We start from the raw sequence: 24,755 nt of genomic DNA, 5'->3' as shown, positions 1-24,755 counted from the left end.
TTAGATTATCTCTAATCTTTAACGACAAAATAAACCCTTAATACTCGAAGAACTTATCATTTTCCGCAAGAAAATTCTTATATAAGCCTTATGTTATTTTTCAAAATGATTTATTCGAATTAAATTTTCTTATTAGTCCCGAAAATCGCAATTTAGACCCGTTGACGGTCTAATATGATGTGGGACACCCTGTAGATAAATTGCTCAAATATCCGAAACAAGTTCTCAACTACTGCTCGACACTTCTTAAAGGGAAAGACCGGCTAGAAATGGTAGTTGAGCTGAAAGTGCAGTGTTATAAAAAAAACTTTAGGATTACGGTGTACGATTTCAAAATAAGAGCGTAAAGTCTTCTGGAATAGTTAACCAGTTGTTTTAGTAAATAGTTTTCAATAATCTACTCTCCCTAGTCACATAAATTACAGTAAAAGGGATCATTCATTTGGCGTACCGTACCGTTTTTCCTCATATAGTCTGTATTTGTACTGTACTACTTTCCCTGGCATAGTTGAAAATCGACCCGGTACAAGAAATCAACTGGAATGTACCGTGATACTGCGCGACAAAAAAGAAAAATTGAGGATTTTGAACTGAACTGAAGTTCTGTATTTGCCTCATTCAGTCTATATCGCTTCACGTACGAAGGCGCTAGAGCGTCGGGAAACCCGTCGGTCGAAGGGTGCAATTTAAACTTGGACATTAGACTAAGGGAGGGAGGGGGAGCACCCAGGTTGTATAATAGCAGAAACAGTAACATTTAAACAGCATTCCAAAGCATTGATTTAATCTTAACATTTAGAAGACTACCTAAATTGTTTCATCACAACACGTTTTTTTTATATTTTTAATGTCTTCCTTTTTAATGAACTATCACAAAAAGCATTCTTTGTAGTCTCAAATAGGATAGGATTCTGTCAACTATACCTGGGTTGGACAAAGGATTAATGGGCTCATGGCTATATGTGGACAGGAGAAAGGATTAATGGGCTCATGGCTGTATGTGGACAGGATAAAGGAGTACATAAAATAATTGACACAAACTATAATTTTCAAATCCCGATATCTTTGCAACCCAATAAGACCTTATGTGTTGTTTAAAACTATGAATTTTATTACATTAAATCATCTACTGCATATTTAAAGTGACACTCCATTTATAAAGTGGAATGTCCGATTTACCAAGGTACCCTTTAAAGCTAATTGTATGATAAAGATTGCATGAGATATCAATTACCTTCTTTTCCTTCTTTTTTGTATGTTGGATATTTTCAATTGTGATTTTGGTAATGTTACTGGCTCATTTCTGCTTAAGAAACAATATTGGAAATTGTGAGAATTAATCACTTTCCAAGCTGATATCTTCTAATTTTTGATCAGATAAATGTTTAAAGGGTATTCTAGAGGAAGGTCACTTGAAATTACATTGTTTCCTTGAACGATGAATGAAATGTCTCCTGTCCATGAACTGATCAGAAATACTGAGAGCCTTATTTACGACCTTTGTTGTTGTTTACGATAAAACTGGTTCCTTATCTGTCATAAGACGTCACTGTAAAATCTAACCCATCTCCGGGACGTTCTTAAGACTTTCAAAAGGGGGGGGGGGGGGAGCAAATTCTAAAGTGCGCGACGCAAGAGAATTTTTCGACTGGCTTACTGTAAAGGGGGGGGCACATGTACCATGCACCCCCCCCCAGTATTAACGGGCCAGCCCCATCTCCTATAATATCCTACTCTCAGTCTCATCCAATTCGGTTCAACAGTAGATATATATTTCCTCTCTCTTCTTCTCCGGTTCTAAGTCTGACATATCACTTGTTTCTCCGGGGGTATACTTCGAGGACGGAGAACTTTAGTTTTGCTCCTCTTCTCATCCGATATACTCATAATTACAGTTCTTTATCGTTCAGAGACATTTTTCATAATTCGTTATCAGTCACTTGAATAAAAAATATTGTTGGATTCTGAGGAAGATTGATGCAAATCAAATGAACTGTTCCTCTCTCAATTTTGACGTCATTTTTTAAGATTTTTAACATAAGTTATTTTGGTTTCAAGCATCTTCTAAAAAGATAAATTTTCAGCAGTGCTATCTCTAAGTTAGATTTGTTATGATTAGTTTTGTAAAACTCATTAATATTATTAATCTTCTGTCAACGCCAAACCTTTTCATTTTGTACATAGTGTAATAAAAAATAATATATCAATTGGAAAAATATGCATTTGAAAACTTAGTGAACTTTTTTTTCTGGGTTTTTTTCAGAACGCACTTATAAAATTAACTTGGTTCATACTAAATAAGACAAGTACAAGTCAGTCCCATCTTTTGTGAGTAACCCTGTATTAAGAAACTGGAAACAAAGTTAACACTGTTTGTTTTAGAAAACCCATGGATTTTCTGATTCAGTTCTCTAGCAAGGCCTAACAATTAGTTATTCAGGCAGAGATATAAGAAATTTTTAGTTTTGAGAAATAACAAGGATATCACGGGACCTTCTTCTAGTAACATGAGAAATAACAAGGATATCACGGGACCTTCTTCTAGTAACATGAGAAATAACAAGGATATCACGGGACCTTCTTCTAGTAACATGAAAAATAGCAAGGATATCACGGGACCTTCTTCTAGTAACATGAGAAATAACAAGGATATCACGGGACCTTCTTCTAGTAACAATTTTAGCGTTTTACACTCCGCCAAGCTTCTTGGTCATGATAAAACTGTTAACATTAATAGATTTCGAAAATAGAAAAATTAGAAATTTCACGCCATAAACCTTCTTTGGGTCGTTTTGTTCAGCCGTTTTGACGTTTATTGGATACAAACAGACAGACAGTATAGGATATTCTTATATGAATGGAATCAGGGAAAGATATTGTTCCTACTCTGGTAATCGATCATACTTCACTAACCTCCACCCCGGACCAGGTCATATAATTAATATTTCCAGTTCATCGTGATTGAAAAATCGAATCTTATTAATAAATATGAAATATGAAATATTAAAGGTACACAGAAATCTTTACTCTAGTATTAACCATATCACGATTTGGGGGGGGGGGGTAGGTGAGTGTTTTCCACCCCCCCCCCGTGGTGTTTTCTAAAAAACTTCCAAACGGCTTACATTAGAACGCTAAAACGAAAAAAAAAGTAATTTTTTGGATCTTAATGATATCGGATTTCTACCTAGATTTGATTAAGATAGAAAGATTTGAGTTTATGGAAAAAATATTTTCATAATTACATTAATAACATGAAAAGATAAATGATGCGTACAGCGTAATTCACTGTAGGCTCATTTTTATGATTTCTATAAATATACAGGATGAGTCAAAAAAAAAGTGTGATTCGCGGCGTCTATTGCTAAGATGTAACTTTTTTGGTGCATCTCTCCTGTATGGTGTTTTTTTTCAATACTATTTGGACATTTTTTTTTTGGTACTCCTGTAGTCCAAAAAAATCCGCGAACGTTTTTTTCTCTCAAAATCAAAAGTTCAGAAAAGCAAAAATGTTTATAATATTATGTATATCACATTATAAAATTTTATGAATATTGAAGCAGAAAACTCGCAAAATTGTAATAAGAAAATTTGCAATTTTCAGTTCTGGTCTAATTTTTAAGGAAAAGTTGGTTTTTTCAATGGCTATTCAGGTTTCAACTAAACAGAGTATATTTATAATTTTAGATTAAACTAAGAAGAAAGGAACTAGAAGATATAAAGTACTTTTCCTTAAAAAAGAACAGAAAATTGCGAATTTTCTTATTACAATTTTGCAAATTTTCTGTGATTCTGTGATTCAATTTTTGTAAAATTTTAGAATTTGATAGAAATAAAATATAGTCACATTTTTGCTGAATTAAAAATTTCCAAAAAATATTGAAAAAACGCCATAGAGCCTAAAGGAGATTTGTACAACTTTGCACCAGGCGCCGCTAATCAACCTTTTTTTTGACTCACCCTGTATGTATTTTCAAATTGATATATGCTATAGTCTACCCATAATTATATACTCTATAATCATTTCATATGTTAATTTAATCAAATATATCAAATGCATAACAATAATACATAATATTAAAAAATTGAATCTTCTAAGTTTTTAATCCCAATATCTCTGCAACATATTAATTCTGTTGTATCAAATATCCTAAATTTAACCTCACTAAATCTTAATTGTAGCCCTGACCATGTTATAAAAATTTTAACTTTAGTTTTTAAGAATATATCGCTGTGTGCTTCAAAGACTGTACACTGTTAACATAAAATGAAAATCAAATTAAAAATAAAATATTTGCGACGAATCTAATCATTTTTTGGTGGATCCATAATATACTGAGTCAAACTTCTGATTTAAAAATGGGAATTATTTTTTTTAAATTATATTTTAGGACTTTCCATTTGAGATTGTTCTTCAAAATGAATGGACAGAAAAGAAAGAAAAAGAAGAAATTGAGATTTGGGAAAAATATCAGGTTTTTTGATATTTATAATTTTTCATTCATAAATACGATATATATACGAAATATATATACGATATATATACGATATATTTATATATATATTTTAATACGATGAAAATATTCTAGGAGGAGAATTCAATATCATTAAATCTTCAAAGAATTCCAAATTATCAAACACCTGTTGGATTACCCCCCCAGCCTTCTATAATGAGGTAGATAATTATAATGATAATAATATCCCGTTAAAATGTATGTACTTTTAATAAAATTTTAGAAAATGCCAAATAATAATTTTTAATTAATATACAAATTTTCTAATTTCTAGGTTTCCTGATATTGATCCTGATATTCAATATCTTAAGACACTTCTGAAACATCAGAAAAGCATCAGTTTACCAACTAGACTAGATAGACAGGTAGACAAGTAGTAGTTTACCAACTAGACTATATAGACAGGTAGACAACTAGTAGTTTACCAACAAGACTATAGTAGAGAAGTAGACAACTAGTAGTTTACCAAAAAGACTAGATAGACAGGTAGACAACTAGTAGTTCACCAACTAGACTAGATAGACAGGTAGACAACTAGTAGTTTATCAACAAGACTAGATAGACAGTTAGACAAATAGTAGTTTACCAACAAGACTATAGTAGACAAGTAGACAACTAGTACTTTACCAACAAGACTAGATAGACAGGTAGACAACTAGTAGTTTACCAACAAGACTAGATAGACAGGTAGACAAATAGTAGTTTACCAACAAGACTAGATAGACAGGTAGACAACGTTAGACATATCTGGGGACTGTTGAGTTTCTATTCTAAGAGAAGTATGCCAGATTCACAATGGTTACCCATAAACCTGCTTGTAAGCAATAATGACTAAATATCCTGGTTCTTTTATCTGAAAACTGCTATTTTCATAAATTGTGGTTTCTTTCTGAAGTTACGGATTTCATGCAGCTTAGACAAAGAGGTATGGATTTTACAGAATTCAACACATTAAAAGACGGGAAAACGACATTATATTGATTAAAAGTGTACCGTTGTGAATGTGACATCAAAATATTTAGATTAAGTATAACTTGATACTATGCCTACAGTCTCTTTAACATTCTGTATTCTTTAACACGTTCTTAGTCCAATATATACTGGCAAGGATGAAGGAGTTGTACAGGATATCAGGGTTTTGATAGATGTGACAAGAATACGGGAATACAGGCAGGAATATAGGAATACAGGAATATAGAAATACAGGAATACAGGCAGGAATATAGGAATACAGGAATATAGAAATACAGGAATACAGGAATACAGGAATACAGGAATATAGAAATACAGGAATACAGGAATACAGGAATACAGGAATACAGGAATACAGGAATATAGAAAATACAGGAATAAAGGAATATAGGAATACAGGAATACGGGAATACAGGAATACAGGAATACAGGAATATAGGAATACAGGAATACAGGAATACAGGAATACAGGAATACAGAAATACAGGAATATAGGAATACAGGAATACAGGAATACTGGAATACAGGAATATAGGAATACAGGAATATAGGAATATAGGAATACAGGAATACAGGAATACAAGAATACAGGAATATAGGAATACAGGAATACAGGAATACTGGAATACAGAGAATGCAGGAATACAGGAATAAAGGAATACAGGAATACAGGAATACAAGAATACAGGAATACAGAATACAGGAATACAGGAATACGGGAAAACAGGACAACAGGAATACAAGAATACAGGAATACAGGAATATAAGGAATACAGGAATACAGGAATACAGGAATACAGGAATACAGGAATACAGGAATAAAGGAATTTCAAAAATTAGCTTCCAACAAAATTGGATTTTCTTCATATTTTGAACAAACTACGAATTTTTTTTTTAAAAATCCGCGATTTTTTTTTGTGGTGTTTTTGGTTTGGTTTTTATAAGTTCACAATTTAAATAGAAGATGGGTGCGAAGCGTCCTGAAAGCCTAGTTGTACATACTCCAATTTCTTATTTTTGTGTCAGGATACTACTGAGCTTAATGGGTTTACCATACATAACTACCCTGCTACAAGAAGAAAAACAGATAAAAAATATTGGAAAAGGTAAACTGAAAAATATTTATATTTTCGCGAGTTACATACTGAAACGTTTTCTGAGTTTAAAATGGCGATATTCTAAATCACATTAATTCAATATTTAAACTGGAAACTTGGAATTTATCCATTAAGCATTGTTAATATGCAAACACAGATCTGATGATTCATCATTAACATAAAGATTGAAAGAATTAACTAAATCTGTTGATTATATAGTCCTTTTGGAAAGGATTGTTAACTTTTTGTTAATCCCTTGAGTGAACACTTAATCCTCACTTTTAGAGCCCGATAGACTTGGATACCTCTATATGCTTAAGCAACTGAAAGCCACTGTTTTTTACAGAAATATTTGACATTTTGCCATTGTAGATTGGGTAGTTTTTAATAAAAGTTTTTGACTCCGGCTAAAAATATTCAAACTACAATAAAAATGTTAACACATTTCTTTGCGTGCGTAAAAACCTAACCGTTATATGAAAGGATATTCTGGTCTAAAAGTAATTTTACAATTTTACAATATGTAAAAATATTTCAGATATATTGGACCCGCCCTAGCCAGCATATTTGCAGTTTCAGGTATTCAAATATTTAGTCAAATATTTTCCTGGGAAATAAATCTAAAATATTTTATCAACAAAATCAATGAAGAAAATAGATAGAATGCAATCCTGGAATAAAAAAGTCCATTAGAAGGTTTTCACGTGTTTTCTTCCTTGATGCTTATTATTTTTGACAATATCTGCAGAAAAGATATTTTCATCCAACTGAACAAAAATACAATAAAACATGACAAACTAAAAACTGTGAGTTTAGTCACGTGTTAATGCAGAACTCTGCTTGAATATGTAAATAAATTTTACAGATTTTTAAACATTAATAATTATTATTTCTCGTTAACACCAATTTGTACTTAATTACTCATTTACTCATTTGTACCCATGTGTAGCCATTTCTACTCGTTTGTACTCAGTTGTACTCAATTGTTTTTACCATTGTGCTTATATAAACTAATTTAGTACTTATTTGTACTAACTTAGTACTCATAGATGTACTTTTTGTTCTCATTTTAATTAATTTAGGTCTCATTAGTATACTTTTTTAGAACATTTGTACTGATTTTTAAACATTTGAACTTATTTGTACTCATTTGTACTCATGTGTACTCGTTTGCACTCATTTGTACTCATTTGTACTCATTTGTACTCAATTAAAATAATTTAGCTCTTATTGTACTAATTAAAATAGAACTGATTTTTTTTTCTACACATTTCTACTTATGTGTACTTATGTGTACTTATTTTAAATCTAAATTTCATTGCGTAATCTTAATAATATTTGCCAGCCACGCTAATGGTGACATCATCTGTGCTACTTTGGAACTATACAGAGACTGTTCAGGTAAAAAAACTTTTCGTTTTATCTTTAAAAAAGGCCATTTTGGTTTTTTCATTTAATTCTTCCCAAAGAGAAAAAGGTACAAGGAGTTGACTGTTGAGCCTTTGCCACAAAACGTTGATGTTCTAATCCATTTTTCATTGACCTCAATATAGACGACCTTGGATATTTCAAACTATAAAATCTATCAGATCAAATTATGCAAGTTTGAAATATTAAAATCAGGTTGCAACGAGAAAGGGATTGGAAAATTTGAGTTTGTTGAAACGACTCAATTTCTTTGTTATAAATAAAAATTGCATTCTTTAATTCATTAAAAATCCTAAAAGTACAGATATAAGAAGAAAGTAAAATAATTAAAATTTCTGCAAGATTTTGTGTTTGAAGTGTTAAATTCTGCAAAACTTATGTCCAGAGTTTAAACTTTAAGCATCTTCTACAAAAGAGTGAATTTCCCGGAGGTCTTTGAGGAAAAGAAAAAATACTCAGAAATGTTTATTTTTCAAATCATATTTGTTTATGTCTATCTGCATGAATGATTTTATGTTTAAATCGTTCAAATTATTTAGGAAAATTTTAGAGAATACAGGCTAATACTAATATATCTGATTACAGAGGCGCAACCTAGCGGTCACCCTCCCCTAGCAACCTAGAGTGCAGTGGGGGAAAGAAACCTAATATCAATATCATAGAAAATTTAAATAATATAACTATTTTGTGTCCATAGATAAAGACATTTAATAGATAGGACATTTCATAGATACAGACATTTCATAGACGGGACATTTTATATTTTTATTTTACATTTGGTGGAGCACAAGAGCCAAATTCAATTTAGTAGCATTATTCGTCAAATTTTACTGAATGAAACTTTTCATTCATCAACATTTGAAAAATAGGGTAACTTGCAGCGCTACCCACAAAGGATGAGAATGTAAAGACGACTTGCAACTTTTAAATTTGACGATCTCAAGTTTAACATTTGAATTAAGTCTTTTGTCTTGGTTGTGGTATTAAAATAACTCATTTAATAATTTGACAAAGAATATAATTCTAAAAGAGTAGAAGAGAGTGATGAAAAATGTTGCCAGTTGGCATTATGGACATACATATTTTCATATTTCTAGTAATTATTAATTATATATTGGTAGAGGAGAAATACGAAGAAACAAAGTCTTATTCTTGATCATTGGGGGAAGGGTGGACCCCTGACAGTAGACTCATCAATACTAGAGCAAGGTTAAATATTTATCTTTTAAAGGGACTGTACATATACAGTTAAAGGGACTGTACATGTATAGTTAAAGTGACTGTACATGCATAGTTAAAGGGACTGTACATGTATAGTTAAAGGGACTGTACATGTATAGTTAAAGGGACTGTACAGGTCATGTGACCGTCCGTGCAAAGATGGCAATGTCCTATTCACTTACCCTTGAAACCTTTAGCTGATCAATTATAAAAAATATATTATCATTTTTCTAGGTTTAAAAGTGTAAAATTCTGTTAATTCCTATATGTTTATCTGCAGTGGAAATTCGCAAGTCACTTTTGTCGAGAAATCACAATTGAAAACGATCAGTTTTCAGAGATGTAATCATTAATATCTAAATAATACTTTCTCAGACAAATATTTAAAGGATGTCCTTGTTTATCGGGCTTGTTTTTCAATATTTTTCAATCATAAAGTGTACAATAGTTCTGATGTAAAAGCATAAATATAAACTATCTGCTTAAATCTATCTATATAGACTCTAGATAAAAATTCTGTTGTTCAATTTTAAAAGTTTACATTTCAAATATAATTTTGTTACAAAATTACATTGTTAGTTTTTCTTTGAAGAAGTAAAGTTCCTCCATAGACTAATTAAAATAACAGATAGAACACCAGATGTCGTCTTTTTAAGATTTACGTGTTTTTATTCTACAGAGAGAGAGCCTGTTCTACGCCGACTACGCGTAACTTCTTTGGGCATCTGCCACAGGGTTATTGTGAACGAAAAATACATAAATCTTAAAAAGACGAGATCTAGTGTCATATCTGTTATTTTAATTAATCTATGAGTTCCTCCTTTATTATTATTCTTACTGTAGGATTCTTTTTGAAGTTTTGAAAATATTTACTTAAACTAAACAAAACATTTAAAAGTCAAGTTTTAAACAACAGAATATATAAATGCAAAAAATACAGAGTCTGCCATGGGCGTTCTTACACAGCATCACGTTTTCGAGTTTTTTTTATTTTCAAGATTCTGTTTGTACATACTACATAGATATAATTAAATATATATATATTCGTAAACAATAATATTCACTCAAAGTTCCTCTGCAGCATTGAGTATAAAAATATCTTTTTTACAGGAGAAAGAGATATCGTTATGTATAATTGCAATTTAGGAAAAATATGAATTTCTAATGTTAATTGATGCAAACCATTTTACTCTGAAATAAAATATTCTCATTTTAGAGCGTAAATCTGGTTTGATCTAGACAAATGCTGACATAGATCTAGCCAAATACTCACATAGATCCAGCCAAATACTCACATAGATCCAGCCAAATACTCACATAGATCTAGCCAAAATACTCACATAGATCCAGCCAAATACTCACATAGATCTAGCCAAATACTCACATAAATCTAGCCAGATACTCACATAGATCCAGCCAAATACTCACATAGATCTAGCCAAATACTCACATAGATCTAGACAAATACTCACATAAATCTAGCCAAATACTCACATAGATCTAGCCAAATACTCACATAGATCCAGCCAAATACTCACATAAATCTAGCCAAATACTCACATAAATCTAGACAAATGCTCACATAGATCTAGCCAGATACTCACATAGATCTAGCCAAATACTCACATAGATCCAGCCAAATACTCACATAAATCTAGCCAAATACTCACATAGATCTAGCCAAATACTCACATAGATCTAGCCAAATACTCACATAAATCTAGACAAATGCTCACATAGATCTAGCCTGCATATAAAAGTCTCATACATTTTTAATACAGGGTCGACTTTAAAGTGTCGCAACGCCTTGGGCTTCAATGTTACCGCTCTAATTCACTTATGCTTTTCTGCAGACCTTTACATGTACATTTTAGCACTATAAAGCACGCCAAATACTTCAAAACTAAGCTTTGAGCCTTAAAAAAACAATTTTTATAATCCAAGGAAAATTATTATTTTTTTTTAATTTGACAAACATGAATTGATACTTTCTCTGTTTATAATTTGAATTAATTTATTAAATAGCAAATATTACATAAAACAAGGCTACCATAGTCTTTGTTTAAATTCTCTTATGCATGTAACGATCTAGCCCGACAAACTTAGTTACTACTTGTCTCAAACTCTAATCCCTCAGTCAATCTTGACTGTACTATCAGCTAAACAGCCACTATAGAAAAACTAACAGCCTACCCCTTGGGCTAATTCTGTCCGTACTGAACAACGATTGATATTGAACAGATTTATTGATAACAGGTAAATAGGTTGACCGGTCGGGCCGGTCAGAGAACAAAACTAAAATCATAGATTAGATAGATAGACAAACTATACAGCTGCTCCTAGGTTTGCTACATGCACAAATGATGCTTATAATTGAACTTAGTATTTCCAAACAGAGTGTTCCTGATCATATTGGATTATCTCCAAGCTTTAACACCGAATCGATTACTTACAGTATTAGTATTTTTCTTCATGCAAACTTATAAATTAGCCTTATACAAAATGATTCAATCCTTATAAATTTTCTAAATTCCAAACACCCTGTGGTTTGCAGTTTTATTGACTGTTCTATCTTTTTTATAATTCAATTAATTTCAACACAAAACATTAAACATTTGAGAACTTTTCAGCATTCATTTGATCTAATTGAAAAGGGTATGGAGTATCAAATGAGTTTATAAATTGACAATTTATTTCCACTATTTCTATTTTGAGTCAGCAATTTTTTTATTAAAATAGTAATGATTAACCCTCTTTAACAGCTCGTAAAAAGAATGTAGGTTCTTTGATGGATTTTAAAAGATCTAGGACCCCAATATTGTTGTCCAAAGTGATAAACAAAAACTAAAATTACTTCATGAAAACCCTTTATTCTTAAATCATAAATAATTCCTTTCAAGAAAGATTCTAAAACAATTCTCAAATTCTTAACATTCTATTTTTTTAGGTGAAATAGTTGAAGGAGAGAAGGATCTGTTAAGGTATTAATATAACAAAAATATTAAGTAAAATTTAGTTTTTTTCAGTGTGATTTCATTATATGTTTTTTATTTCAGTGTGATTTCATTATATGTTCGATGAATAAAAAATTTATTTCAAAGCCTGTGCTTAAAAGTGAAACCTTTTCATAATTTCAATTGACCAGCTTCCTGCAAAGATGGATTTGCCCGATATCTTTGAAACCTTTATTTGATCAAAATTATAAATGATATTGTAGTTTTTCTAGGTTTAAAAATGGTTCTTTCTGATCATTTCTATATGCTTTCCAGCAGCAGTAGAAATAGACGCAAATCACTTATGCAGAGAAATCACAAAAGAAAATAATCAGTTTACAAAACTATAACGCTGATATTAATTCTTACTCGATATAACAAATTGCTTTTGAAGAGTACCGTTGTGAATTGGGCATTGCCATCTTTGCATGGAGGGTCACTTGAAATTACGCTTACAGTCCCTTAAAAATATCATATCAAATATGTTATTCTTTAAAATATTTTGTTTACAAAATAAACTTTTGAACAACAAAATTTCTTTGATTCGAATCAAAGATTTAACGCCTCCTCTGTGGAATATAGTGCATAAATTGGTTTGAACCAAATAGATTATCAAGATCTAGAATCTATTTGGTTTGAGCTGGTTCTGATTCTGAGTCCTCTGAGACAGACATTTTCTTTAATAAGCATTACGCATGATGTTTTTTCCAATCCATTTTTATGTAAAAAATATAAAAATTTTTATTTCATTTAATTTTTTCAAACTATGAATAAAGTTTTTAATATTTGCCACTTTTTCGGCTTTTTCATCTTTTGAAAAATGTTACTTTATTCTACATTTCAGGCGAGATATGGGGTTTCCTGGTGCTGATCCTAAACTAAGTCTAGAAACTCAAGGATTCTTGAAAAATGAGAGCCAAGAAAAAACCTGACAATACCTTGTCAAAATCCTTGCCAAGGATACTAGATAGAAGAGCGTCAACATTCAACCTGTCATTCCTTTATTGGACCTTTTTCCTACGATGGCTAAAGAAAAGCCCAGAAAAAGTGAAACAATTCTTTACAGGCCAAGATTCCAACTGACATTCCTATCTTGAAACCCTTGCCAAGGATACCGGATAAAGGAGAGTCAAGATTCAACCTGAAAATTCTTTTTTGAAACCTTTGCCAAGGATACTAGATAAAGGAAATTCAAGATTTTTTTATCTGACAACCCTATATCAAAACCCTTTTCAAGGATACTAGAAAAAGGAGACTCAAGATTTAAATCTAAAAATTCTGTATTATAATCCTTGCCAAACCCTGGAGCTAATAATCAATTGCCAGCACTTGTTACCTTGTAAATTAATTACATAGATTTTTGAAAAATAATATTATTTACCAGTTTATTATTTTTTGTTTATTTTCAATTTTTCAGAAGATTTAAATTGTACAACCATATTTTAATTTAAATCTAAATAAAAAAGATCTTTGTTTTCGGTTAATTTGTAGGTTTGGTGAGGTTATTGGTTCCTAACTATCCCTTAGAACCATAGAAAAATACAGGAACTTAATGTAATATTTAAAGTATAGGTGACTCATGCTAAAAACCTCCCCCAGCCTCACACCTTTATCTCTTTGTTCTTTTAATGAATGCAGAGTAGTTAACCTGAACTGATTCATTAAGATTCAACAGTGCACCCCAGATCCTTGAATAGAACAGACGTATGAGCCAAGCTCCGTTTGTTCAACCAAGGCTGGGGGACGGGCACTTCATGGACAGCTCTCAGAAGGCTTACAACATGTGGACTTATATGATTATATCTTACATGATCATATCTTCATGAATACAATAAACCATTGACGAGACAGATATCTCAGGTTACAACAGATCAGAGGAATAATTCATTGATGAGAAAGATATCTCAGGTTTACAGTAGAATCAGAGATATGNAAAATGTGTAATGTTAAACCACCCACTTATTCAAGACCTTGAGAGATAGATATTATACACAAGAAGAGAGGTTTGGGTGAATTATGAACTGGTACTGGGAATGAAAGTGAAGTCTTGCATTAACCCTCAAAGATGGGGGGGCAACGATTGATCTTGATTTCCCTAGGATTTATGTCTGGGATTGTAACGATATCAAGGGATTAAATGTTACATTAATCTTAATAATTACATTTTAATCATAAACATCTTTTAAACTGTTAAATATGTTGCAAACATATTTCGGATTCAATAATTGTCTAACTATAAAATCTTTAATCTAAACAAATGAATTAACTTCTTACGTGTAGTATATTTTTAAAAATTGGCAATATATACATTCATATCAATGTCCAACTTTAAAATATGGAAAAAACTAGAGAAAAAAATCTTACTTTCAAGTTTTCAGTTCATATGAACATTTCGTTATTTCAGCGTTGAACATTTTACGTAAGTGAATGTTTCTCTTGCATATACTCTTTTGTATCTACCCTTTTTATTTTTAACAAAGATTGACGCACATGACATATTTTTGTAGAAGCGGTAATCTAGATCTTTTTTAATCTGCAGATTAATTTAATCTTTATTCGATATCAGCATTCCGCAGTGTACCCCGGGATAACTGAAATGAAGAAATGAAGCATTGATTCTCAAATTTAAAGTGCCTACATTGGATATCGCGGTTGTGAGTCTCCGACACAAAAGTTCCCAGCTCAGAAGGATGAGTAATATCAATTCAGAATGTTGTATTCCTCATGAAGGTTCGATTCTGATAATTTTTTGAAACTTTTCTCCTGAACTTTGACACCACTGCCACCAAAGCATTGTCGGACGTATTATTCAACTATTACGAAAACACTACCTAATGTGTATAGAGTTGGATGTTTTGAGATAAACTTTTTACCGCACAGTGCATAATTTTAACCTTCGGCTTGATTATTTGTTCTGACTTTGACGTCAAACATATTCCATAGCTTTAAATCAAGCTTGAGTGAGTAGTTTTTAATGTAAATCATCATGTTGTCTGCAATCTTATGTCACTTTTTCAATCTATTCACCAAACTTTGGTTCCTTTCTGTCTTTAGAATAGATTTTTCCAAGTCAATCTTTTTAAAACACGTGTTCAATGTGCAAATACTTTTGGCATAATAAAAAAAACACCCTGACGATGTCACGTCAGGAAAATATTCAGCAAAAGTAGTTTGAATGTTACTTTTAACAGAAACTGTTTCAGAACCTTCATGCTACACTAATGGCGGAATAGTGAAAAATATTAGATTTGTGCAAAAATGATAATCAAGATATAATATATCACGATGATGGTTTAGATAAAATTTCAGATTTAACTATTTGAAATAATTTTGAAGATGAATTTCATCGCTTTTGGTCACCCCAACCTGCCCCGCGCCTGTCTCAACCTCTAAAGTTGTGCCATTACTGCAGTATTATATCATAATTGACCATTTACAACCTCCCCCCCCCCCAATTCTATATTAAAAAAATTAAACCTAATATTATGATAACTTGATAAAGTAGCGGTTTTTTTCTTTACTAGCGTTATATCTAGTTGCGTTTTATGAGTGTAGCGTTTTATAGGAAGCGTTTTATCTAAGTAGGGTTTTATGAGTGAAGCGTTTTTCTAGTATGACCGAAAAATTATGCCCAGCTCTAATTGATCGATTGAGTAAAGATTCCCAGCCCTAATTGGTCAAATGAAAAAATGATGCCCAGCTCTAATTGATCGATTGAGTAACGATACCCAGCCCTAATTGGTCAAATAAAAAAAGGATGCCCAGCTCTAATTATTAGAGATGGATGGGTTTCACATTGTCTGGACCGATTGAATAATGATGCCCAGCTCTAATTGATCGATTAAATAACGATGCCCAGCCCTAATTGGTCAAATAAAAATGATGCCCAGCTCTAACTGTTAGAGATGGATGGGTTTCTCATTGTCTTTTATAAAAGAATTTTCTTTTTATCATCAGACAACAAAGCTCTGGCTGTCTTTGATGTTCCAACAAAAGAGAAATTCACTTTATTCAACTTTATTTACAAACAGAAATAATAGTTTCTAACTTATTGTATATTTTTTACCAAAAGACAATGAGGTATAATTATCAATTATGTCTTTTTCTGCAAAAATTTGAATGCAGAACTAAAATCTTTCTCTGCAAATCCATTATTGCACATCGTTCGGTAGATCTAGAATGACAATTAAATAAAGTAAATTTTATTTTTTTATTTTTAAAATAATTTTTTCAATAGTTAAGCTGTACCTGATGTGAAAGTGACCCAAGCGGGGTGGCAGCTTGAGAACGTGTTGCGGCATCCTGCGCTAGTCCCAAATCTTTTGTCATCAGAGAAGTACCAAACCCTCCCTGATCAATATATTACAGTGAGAATCAGAAAACTGTGGTATGGGAAGACGATATTATAATTGTAATCAAGCTGTACTCAAGCAAATACTAGTTTTGCTAGTAACTTATATTACATCACTTAAAAAGTGGTCTGTTTACACCGCGCAATTACTGTGTCTCATGTTCATCGGACTATTCAATCATAATTTGAGTCTGGCATCTTTTTATTCCAAAGTTTTCTGGTTTACGTTACGTTTTATCACAAGTCAGGGCCCATGTTTTTTGAAAAAAAATAACTCTTTGATCATAACTAAAACTAAAGTTAGTTTTAAACATTTAAACAATTTTCCATTAAGTGTAAGAAAACAAGAATATTCATGATAATTGATTTAATCAAATTAATGTTTCCTTCGAAAATTTTGAAATAAAATTATTCATTAAAATTTGTTGACATAATTGAATTAAAATTTAAATTTAAAGAACAAGAATTGATCATGCCCTGTTGGTAGCTTAATTTTATTTTGTGAGGTGAGGAGAAGTTTTTACTTTACCTTGTAATCGTTACTGGAGGGTACATTAGGCATCACACCAGGGCATGGATTGTATGTGTCAACTGACCAGCAGCGACCTGTAGCTGATCCCAGAATCCCTGCCAGCAACTTAGGGTCCAATCCCAGGCTGAAACATGCGATGGATATATGTTTTGATTTTATAGATTTAAAAACAGAATTCTGTGTTTTTGGGTCAAATTTCTGTTTTAATAAAAACCCTTAAATATTTAACAAGCTATAACTTTGCAATAACTTGAAAAATCCACAAAATTTATATCGCTGAAAATAGTTTCCGTGAAAGAATTTTTTGATTTCCCATTAGGTAAATAATGTGGGTGGGAATCCCCCGCCGCCATGAGCCTCCCAGATTTGCTATGCAGCACCGAGCCTCCGCTAGGCAATACAAACTCTATACTTAAACTTCAAAACTTTTTTCAAGCGAAAAGGAATATATTACAAAATCCAATTATAAAACAAATTCTATTGGATTTGTTAAAATCTTTAAACAAGAGTATTGCTTAAATAAAAGATATAAACAAATCTAATCAAATCTACTTTATAATTTGTTTTCTTAATATGCTTTTCGCGTTAAAAACTTTTTAACGTTTTAGTATGAAATTTATACTGCATTGCGGAGGCTCGCCGCTGCAAAGCAAATCTGGGAGGCTCATGGCGGCATGGGATTCCCTCCACCTCTGATAAAGTAGAAATTTAACTTGCATTACTGATCTTTTACAAACATTCCACATTACAAACTAGAAAATATTTACCTATTTTTAGGAATGAAAAAGTAAAAAAAAAAACATTTAAAAACGAGTGGCATATCCAACTAACAACGGTAACCCATTAAAAATTTAATTGAGTAGTAAAAATTAATAATTAGATAACGCTTATTATATTTTAAAATGTTAATTTTAAGTGTATTCAATTTCTCTCCTACATAATTAGTATACAGTATACCTTCGCAGATAAATCATGAATAAAAAATGTACTAGTAGAAAAACTATAATTACATTTATAAATAATCAGACATAGGTTTTCAAGGGTACTGTTGTTGTGAATCTATATGAATGCAACGTTGGCAAAACTGTACCAAATTTTCATCATGAATCAAAAATCATAAATATTAAATATATTTGATATTAAAATACAATGGCTCCCAAATAAACACAAGATATTTTCTGGTAAAATATTACAATAAAATTTATCACAATCATTGCGGTTTCACTGCATCTAGATTAATACAAGATCCAGATTTCTATTCCTGATTTCCCCTTGCATCGCCAGAACCTCTTCTTTATCCACCATTCCCCAACTTGAGATTTTACCAATGTATCGTAGGTTTGGACAAGCCAAAATAATAGCATTAGCAGCCATAATGGACAAGTGAGGACCTCTGTTCAATTCAAACTTTTCTAAATATTTCAGAGGATTCCAGGAGAGCAAGGATGTAATAAAACTATCTTCTAAAGGTTGGTAAATCTGGTTCAACCTCAGTTCTTTTAAACCTCGAGCAAAGAAAACAGGATATTTCATGAGGGGAAGATGGGTGGAGGTTGTAAGAATAAAAGTAGCTTCCTTTAAATTAGAAAAAGGAAGATTATCTTTGTGAAATTCAGCTTCAGCAAATATCTCCGAAATCTTTTTAGCATCATTAGTTTCAACATTATAGTGGCAACAGTTAATGCTTAAAACCTCCAAGTGTCTACATCCAGATCCAATCATAATTATAGAACTTAAATTCATTTCATCAATATTTGTCAGCTCTAGGCTTGTTATCCTTGAACCTTCTCTGAGAATAGAGAAGAGGGAGTGACTGTAGAAGTCAGCTGATGTTATCCCTAGAATTGTAAGATTGGATAACCCTGCAAGTGAAAATAGATGACCACAGGATTCATTCGATTCCTGACGATTAAATAGATTATAAACCAGCTTCAGAGATTTCAGATTGGGACAGTAAACTTGAAGGTTGACAATCTCTTTACCAGTAATAGGACCATCACAATCAACACTTTCGAGCTTTAAAACCTTAGGTGTTGTCCCATGGTATCTGTGGTATAAAGACCATTTAGAGTATAGGGTTGTTAAAACCTCCCCAAATGAGTTGCATTTTCCAAGGTTTCTTAGGTCTGGTAATGTTCGCAAAAGCTCTGCAAACCCGTAGGGTGATATTATTGAGTCTCCTTCTACATTAAATGTTTTTAACTGTTTCAAACTTGAAATTTGGGAAATTATTTCATCATTGATATCAGTATGATGAAGTATTAGAGTTGTCAGGCTGGAACAGAATAGGCTAACAGAATAAATTATTTCTGAGTCTGCATCTTGCAAACATAATTTTTTCAGTTCCGGTAAAAATTGGAAAACTTCGCAACCTTTCAGTATTTCTCTAGAGCTGATTCCAAGCAGATTTAGGGTTTGAAGGTGGGAACATTCTGGTATATATCTGAACAGAGCTTGAGTTATCTTATGATTACAGGACAACGATAACTCTTTTACATATGGGTGTAGAACAATCTTTCCACAGTTGACTAAAGCTTGATCTTGGAACCAGATTAGTCGACGTTGAGACAATGTGAGATGGTTTAATGTTTCTTTGTCATGGATCTGATGAGCTGATTGGATTCTTCGTTTCTCAAGATATGTTGACAACGCTTTCAAAAATTGACTAAAAACTAGATTTTTCAGCATCACAAAATATTTTTTAATTATTCAAACTTGGAACCCCAAACCCCAAAAAAAATACAGCCCAACGTTTTTTTCAATGAAGGGGGTCACGAAAAACATGGAATTTTTAAATCCCAATAGTTTTGCAACGCGCAACCCAATGTTGTATATCATTATTCATTAATTCTCATCAAAGGAATTGAGTCTTTGCCACAAATTCAGCTTTTGTAAAACCTATATCTTTGCATTCTTATAATGTAAACCTTTGATATTTCAAACTTACATTATTTGATCTAATAGCATTCATTTTTTGAAATATTAAAGATCTACGTCATTGGGTTGCAAAGATATTGAAAATAGAAAATCAGAGTTTGTGGCAAAAAGTCAATTCAAAATACCAGCTTTAAAAAAGAGTATAAAGATAGTAAAACTTATTAAGCTTAAACTGATGTCATAACGTAGCAAGATTTTTAAAATCTCCGTAAATTTAAAGCGAACAAAAGTTACTAAATTTTGAAAATCCCATGGTTGAAAATTTAAGCATAAAAAAATTATAAAGTTCTCAATGAATTCGATTTGGAACACTCTATAGACAAACAAAAGAAAAAAAAGATTTAAAAAATCTAGTTTTCCTGACAAAATTGTTGTGAAAACATCTCGGTGTGTTGGTGAACAAAGCTTGTTGTATTTCCTCAATGAAAAGATGAATTTTATAATCAATATCCCGTTGGAACAATCCTCTAGCTCGACCCTTCTCTACTATATCTTCAACCCGGAGACAAACATTCTCTACGATGGAAGGAAAAACCTTGAAACAAAGAGAATCCAAACTTTCAACTTCCTTCCTTCGTGGCATGCTTAGAACTGTTCTAAATTCTCTACTTAAGTATTCTCTTGGTGCAATGATTCCGCAGAACCAACTCTCAAATTTCACAGACTTTCTCAGATTTCTTTCTTGTTTTATCAAGATTTGTTGTATTTAAGCCGGGAGCCGCGTAAATATCAGGTATATGAAGATATAATGCTTTCTCTCGTTGACTAACTTTCCGTTGACTAGCCAACCTGTTACTTTCTAATATTTAGAATATTTAGCAGGGGTAAATAGGGGTTCAATTACTTTTAAATAAAATATACAACAAAAAGAATGCAAGGAATAGGAAAATGGAAAAAAGAAATTGCTTCTTTTCAAAGAATTCCTTTTTGATCTCATGGCAGCTCTCCAATGTACGCAATAAGTTTCGACGCATCAGAATAGAATATAAAAGACCTAGATTACGGGATAACAACTGACCTATTTTATTGATTAGGAAACAAAGAAAATAGTATTAAAGATATATTTTAACTGTCCGTACAGAATTTATCAAAAAGGTGCAGCCTTTAATGGCGACCTAGAAATCTCAACTTCCTAAAATCTTAAATTTAAATTCGTTTTCTTTAAGTTTTGCTTGCATTTATGTATAATTCTATCAGGCCTAGAACGGAATATTATTAATTAGAGAGAAGTCGCTGAATTAACCTATTCCTCTGCTTCAAAGCCTAAATCATTGATTCAAAGTTAAAGATTCATGATGATTTGAATCGGTGATTCAGAATTTGAACCGGGTGTAGGTAGTTCAACGACCATTTTAATTCATTAAACTCAGTCTAAAATCTTATAAATAAAAACCAGAGTTTCTGTAACTAAAATGAAAGATACAATTGTTAATAGAGAAAGCTAAATAAAATACAGTTTTACATTAAATACATTGTTTTGTTTTACATTATTATTTTAATATATGTATGAAGTTCTTAACTTAACATTAAAACATTTATCTTAACTTAATGTATTGTATCACTCATCTATAGAAAATTGTATGGGGAAATTATACAATTTGCTTAGGGGAGGTTACAGTAGAAAAAAGGTTTTCTACTTTTAGTGCAATTGATAATGTTTTCACTGTAATATTTCAAAATAACGATTCTAATTATGTAATTAAAAATAGTAAACAAAATTGTATCCATGACACAGATTAAGAGAAGCAAACATGTCGCTTGAAATATATTTTGTAAACATCAACAAAGATCTTTATAGATGGCGGTGGGTCCTTTAAATAAGTATTGAGCTAATCTTGAGTTGTCACTCTATAACTAAAAACTAACAAATCTGGCGGTGGGTCCCTTTAATAAAAATTAAATCAAAATAGTTTGACAGTAGTTCATTAAAAACTTATTACCTAATTTGGCGGTGGGTCCCTTTAACAAATTATTACNTAAGATCTTTACAGCTCCCCCTGTACCAACCCCTCCACAGTGAGTTATCTGAAAATAAGATCTTTACAGCTCCCCCTGTACCAACCCCTCCACAGTGAGTTATCTGAAAATAAGATCTTTACAGCTCCCCCTGTACCAACCCCTCCACAGTGAGTTATCTGAAAATAAGATCTTTACAGCTCCCCCTGTACCAACCCCTCCACAGTGAGTTATCTGAAAATAAGATCTTTACAGCTCCCCCTGTACCAACCCCTCCACAGTGAGTTATCTGAAAATAAGATCTTTACAGCTCCCCCTGTACCAACCCCTCCACAGTGAGTTATCTGAAAATAAGATCTTTACAGCTCCCCCTGTACCAACCCCTCCACAGTGAGTTATCTGAAAATAAGATCTTTACAGCTCCCCCTGTACCAACCCCTCCACAGTGAGTTATCTGAAAATAAGATCTTTACAGCTCCCCCTGTACCAACCCCTCCACAGTGAGTTATCTGAAAATAAGATCTTTACAGCTCCCCCTGTACCAACCCCTCCACAGTGAGTTATCTGAAAATAAGATCTTTACAGCTCCCCCTGTACCAACCCCTCCACAGTGAGTTATCTGAAAATAAGATCTTTACAGCTCCCCCTGTACCAACCCCTCCACAGTGAGTTATCTGAAAATAAGATCTTTACAGCTCCCCCTGTACCAACCCCTCCACAGTGAGTTATCTGAAAATAAGATCTTTACAGCTCCCCCTGTACCAACCCCTCCACAGTGAGTTATCTGAAAATAAGATCTTTACAGCTCCCCCTGTACCAACCCCTCCACAGTGAGTTATCTGAAAATAAGATCTTTACAGCTCCCCCTGTACCAACCCCTCCACAGTGAGTTATCTGAAAATAAGATCTTTACAGCTCCCCCTGTACCAACCCCTCCACAGTGAGTTATCTGAAAATAAGATCTTTACAGCTCCCCCTGTACCAACCCCTCCACAGTGAGTTATCTGAAAATAAGATCTTTACAGCTCCCCCTGTACCAACCCCTCCACAGTGAGTTATCTGAAAATAAGATCTTTACAGCTCCCCCTGTACCAACCCCTCCACAGTGAGTTATCTGAAAATAAGATCTTTACAGCTCCCCCTGTACCAACCCCTCCACAGTGAGTTATCTGAAAATAAGATCTTTACAGCTCCCCCTGTACCAACCCCTCCACAGTGAGTTATCTGAAAATAAGATCTTTACAGCTCCCCCTGTACCAACCCCTCCACAGTGAGTTATCTGAAAATAAAATTTAAAAATAATAATGCAATAAAAGAGACGCTTTGAAATCCTCATAATCCGTTAAGCACACTTTGATTGTAAACATTAAAAGTAAGAGATTTCCTGGTATTTCTGTATTTTTGAAAAAAAAAACTTAAAAATAATTTGTATTTAGCTCCCATATCCTGTTATACGTGTTGAGTAGTGTTAAACTGCTCCTCAGTATCTATAGCTTAGCTCCCATATCCTGTAGTATATGTTGAGCAGTATTAAACTGCTCCTCAGTATCTATACCTTTGCTCCCATATCTTGTAGTATATGCTGAGCAGTATTAAACTGCTCCTCAGTATCTATACCTTAACTCCCATATCTTGTAGTATATGTTGAGTAGTATTAAACTGCTCCTCAGTATCTATACCTTAGCTCCCATATCCTGTAGTATATATTGAGCAGTATTAAACTGCTCCTCAGTATCTATACCTTAGCTCCCATATCCTGTAGTATATGTTGAGCAGTATTAAACTGCTCCTCAGTATCTATACCTTAACTCCCATATCCTGTAGTATATGTTGAGCAGTATTAAACTGCTCCTCAGTATCTATACCTTAGCTTCCATATCCTGTAGCATATGTTGAGCAGTATTAACCTGCTCCTAGGTATCTATACCTTAGCTCCCATATCCTGTAGCATATGCTGAGCAGTATTAAACTGCTCCTTAGTATCTATACCTTAGCTCCCATATCCTTTAGTATATGTTGAGCAGTATTAAACTGCTCCTCAGTATCTATACCTTAGCTCCCATATCCTGTAGNTTATTACCAACCAGTCCTATAACATCCCCTAGTGGTTTATTACCAACCAGTCCTATAACATCCCCTAGTGGTTTATTACCAACCAGTCCTATAACATCCCCTAGTGGTTTATTACCAACCAGTCCTATAACATCCCCTAGTGGTTTATTACCAACCAGTCCTATAACATCCCCTAGTGGTTTATTACCAACCAGTCCTATAACATCCCCTAGTGGTTTATTACCAACCAGTCCTATAACATCCCCTAGTGGTTTATTACCAACCAGTCCTATAACATCCCCTAGTGGTTTATTACCAACCAGTCCTATAACATCCCCTAGTGGTTTATTACCAACCAGTCCTATAACATCCCCTAGTGGTTTATTACCAACCAGTCCTATAACATCCCCTAGTGGTTTATTACCAACCAGTCCTATAACATCCCCTAGTGGTTTATTACCAACCAGTCCTATAACATCCCCTAGTGGTTTATTACCAACCAGTCCTATAACATCCCCTAGTGGTTTATTACCAACCAGTCCTATAACATCCCCTAGTGGTTTATTACCAACCAGTCCTATAACATCCCCTAGTGGTTTATTACCAACCAGTCCTATAACATCCCCTAGTGGTTTATTACCAACCAGTCCTATAACATCCCCTAGTGGTTTATTACCAACCAGTCCTATAACATCCCCTAGT

The 24,755-nt window shown here is 32.7% G+C and overlaps 2 protein-coding genes across 2 annotated transcripts; one reads left to right on the top strand and one right to left on the bottom strand.

The window, feature by feature from the left end:
• The first annotated feature begins 2,420 nt into the window (after positions 1 to 2,420).
• On the top strand, positions 2,421 to 13,636 carry LOC111708917 (uncharacterized). Its single transcript, XM_023482421.1, has 11 exons — positions 2,421 to 2,440; positions 2,868 to 2,929; positions 4,392 to 4,475; positions 4,590 to 4,675; positions 4,789 to 4,879; positions 6,513 to 6,592; positions 7,122 to 7,162; positions 7,929 to 7,984; positions 9,133 to 9,220; positions 12,180 to 12,213; positions 13,070 to 13,636. Exons 4-11 carry the CDS (start codon positions 4,671 to 4,673, stop codon positions 13,155 to 13,157), a joined length of 483 nt encoding a protein of 160 aa, XP_023338189.1. The 5' UTR covers positions 2,421 to 2,440; positions 2,868 to 2,929; positions 4,392 to 4,475; positions 4,590 to 4,670; the 3' UTR covers positions 13,158 to 13,636.
• A 4,579-nt stretch (positions 13,637 to 18,215) lies between these two features.
• LOC111708919 (uncharacterized) lies at positions 18,216 to 20,829 on the bottom strand. Its single transcript, XM_023482424.1, has 2 exons — positions 20,405 to 20,829; positions 18,216 to 19,773 (listed from the first exon to the last, which is right to left on the bottom strand). The coding sequence occupies exons 1-2, from the start codon at positions 20,626 to 20,628 to the stop codon at positions 18,339 to 18,341; spliced, it is 1,659 nt and encodes a 552-aa protein (XP_023338192.1). The 5' UTR covers positions 20,629 to 20,829; the 3' UTR covers positions 18,216 to 18,338.
• Positions 20,830 to 24,755: the final 3,926 nt, after the last annotated feature.

Source organism: Eurytemora carolleeae, unplaced genomic scaffold (assembly GCF_000591075.1).
Source record: "Eurytemora carolleeae unplaced genomic scaffold, Eaff_2.0 scaffold879, whole genome shotgun sequence".
Classification (NCBI taxonomy): domain Eukaryota; kingdom Metazoa; phylum Arthropoda; class Copepoda; order Calanoida; family Temoridae; genus Eurytemora; species Eurytemora carolleeae.
Note: the sequence above shows the minus strand (reverse complement) of the source record. Positions and strands in the feature narration are given on the sequence as shown.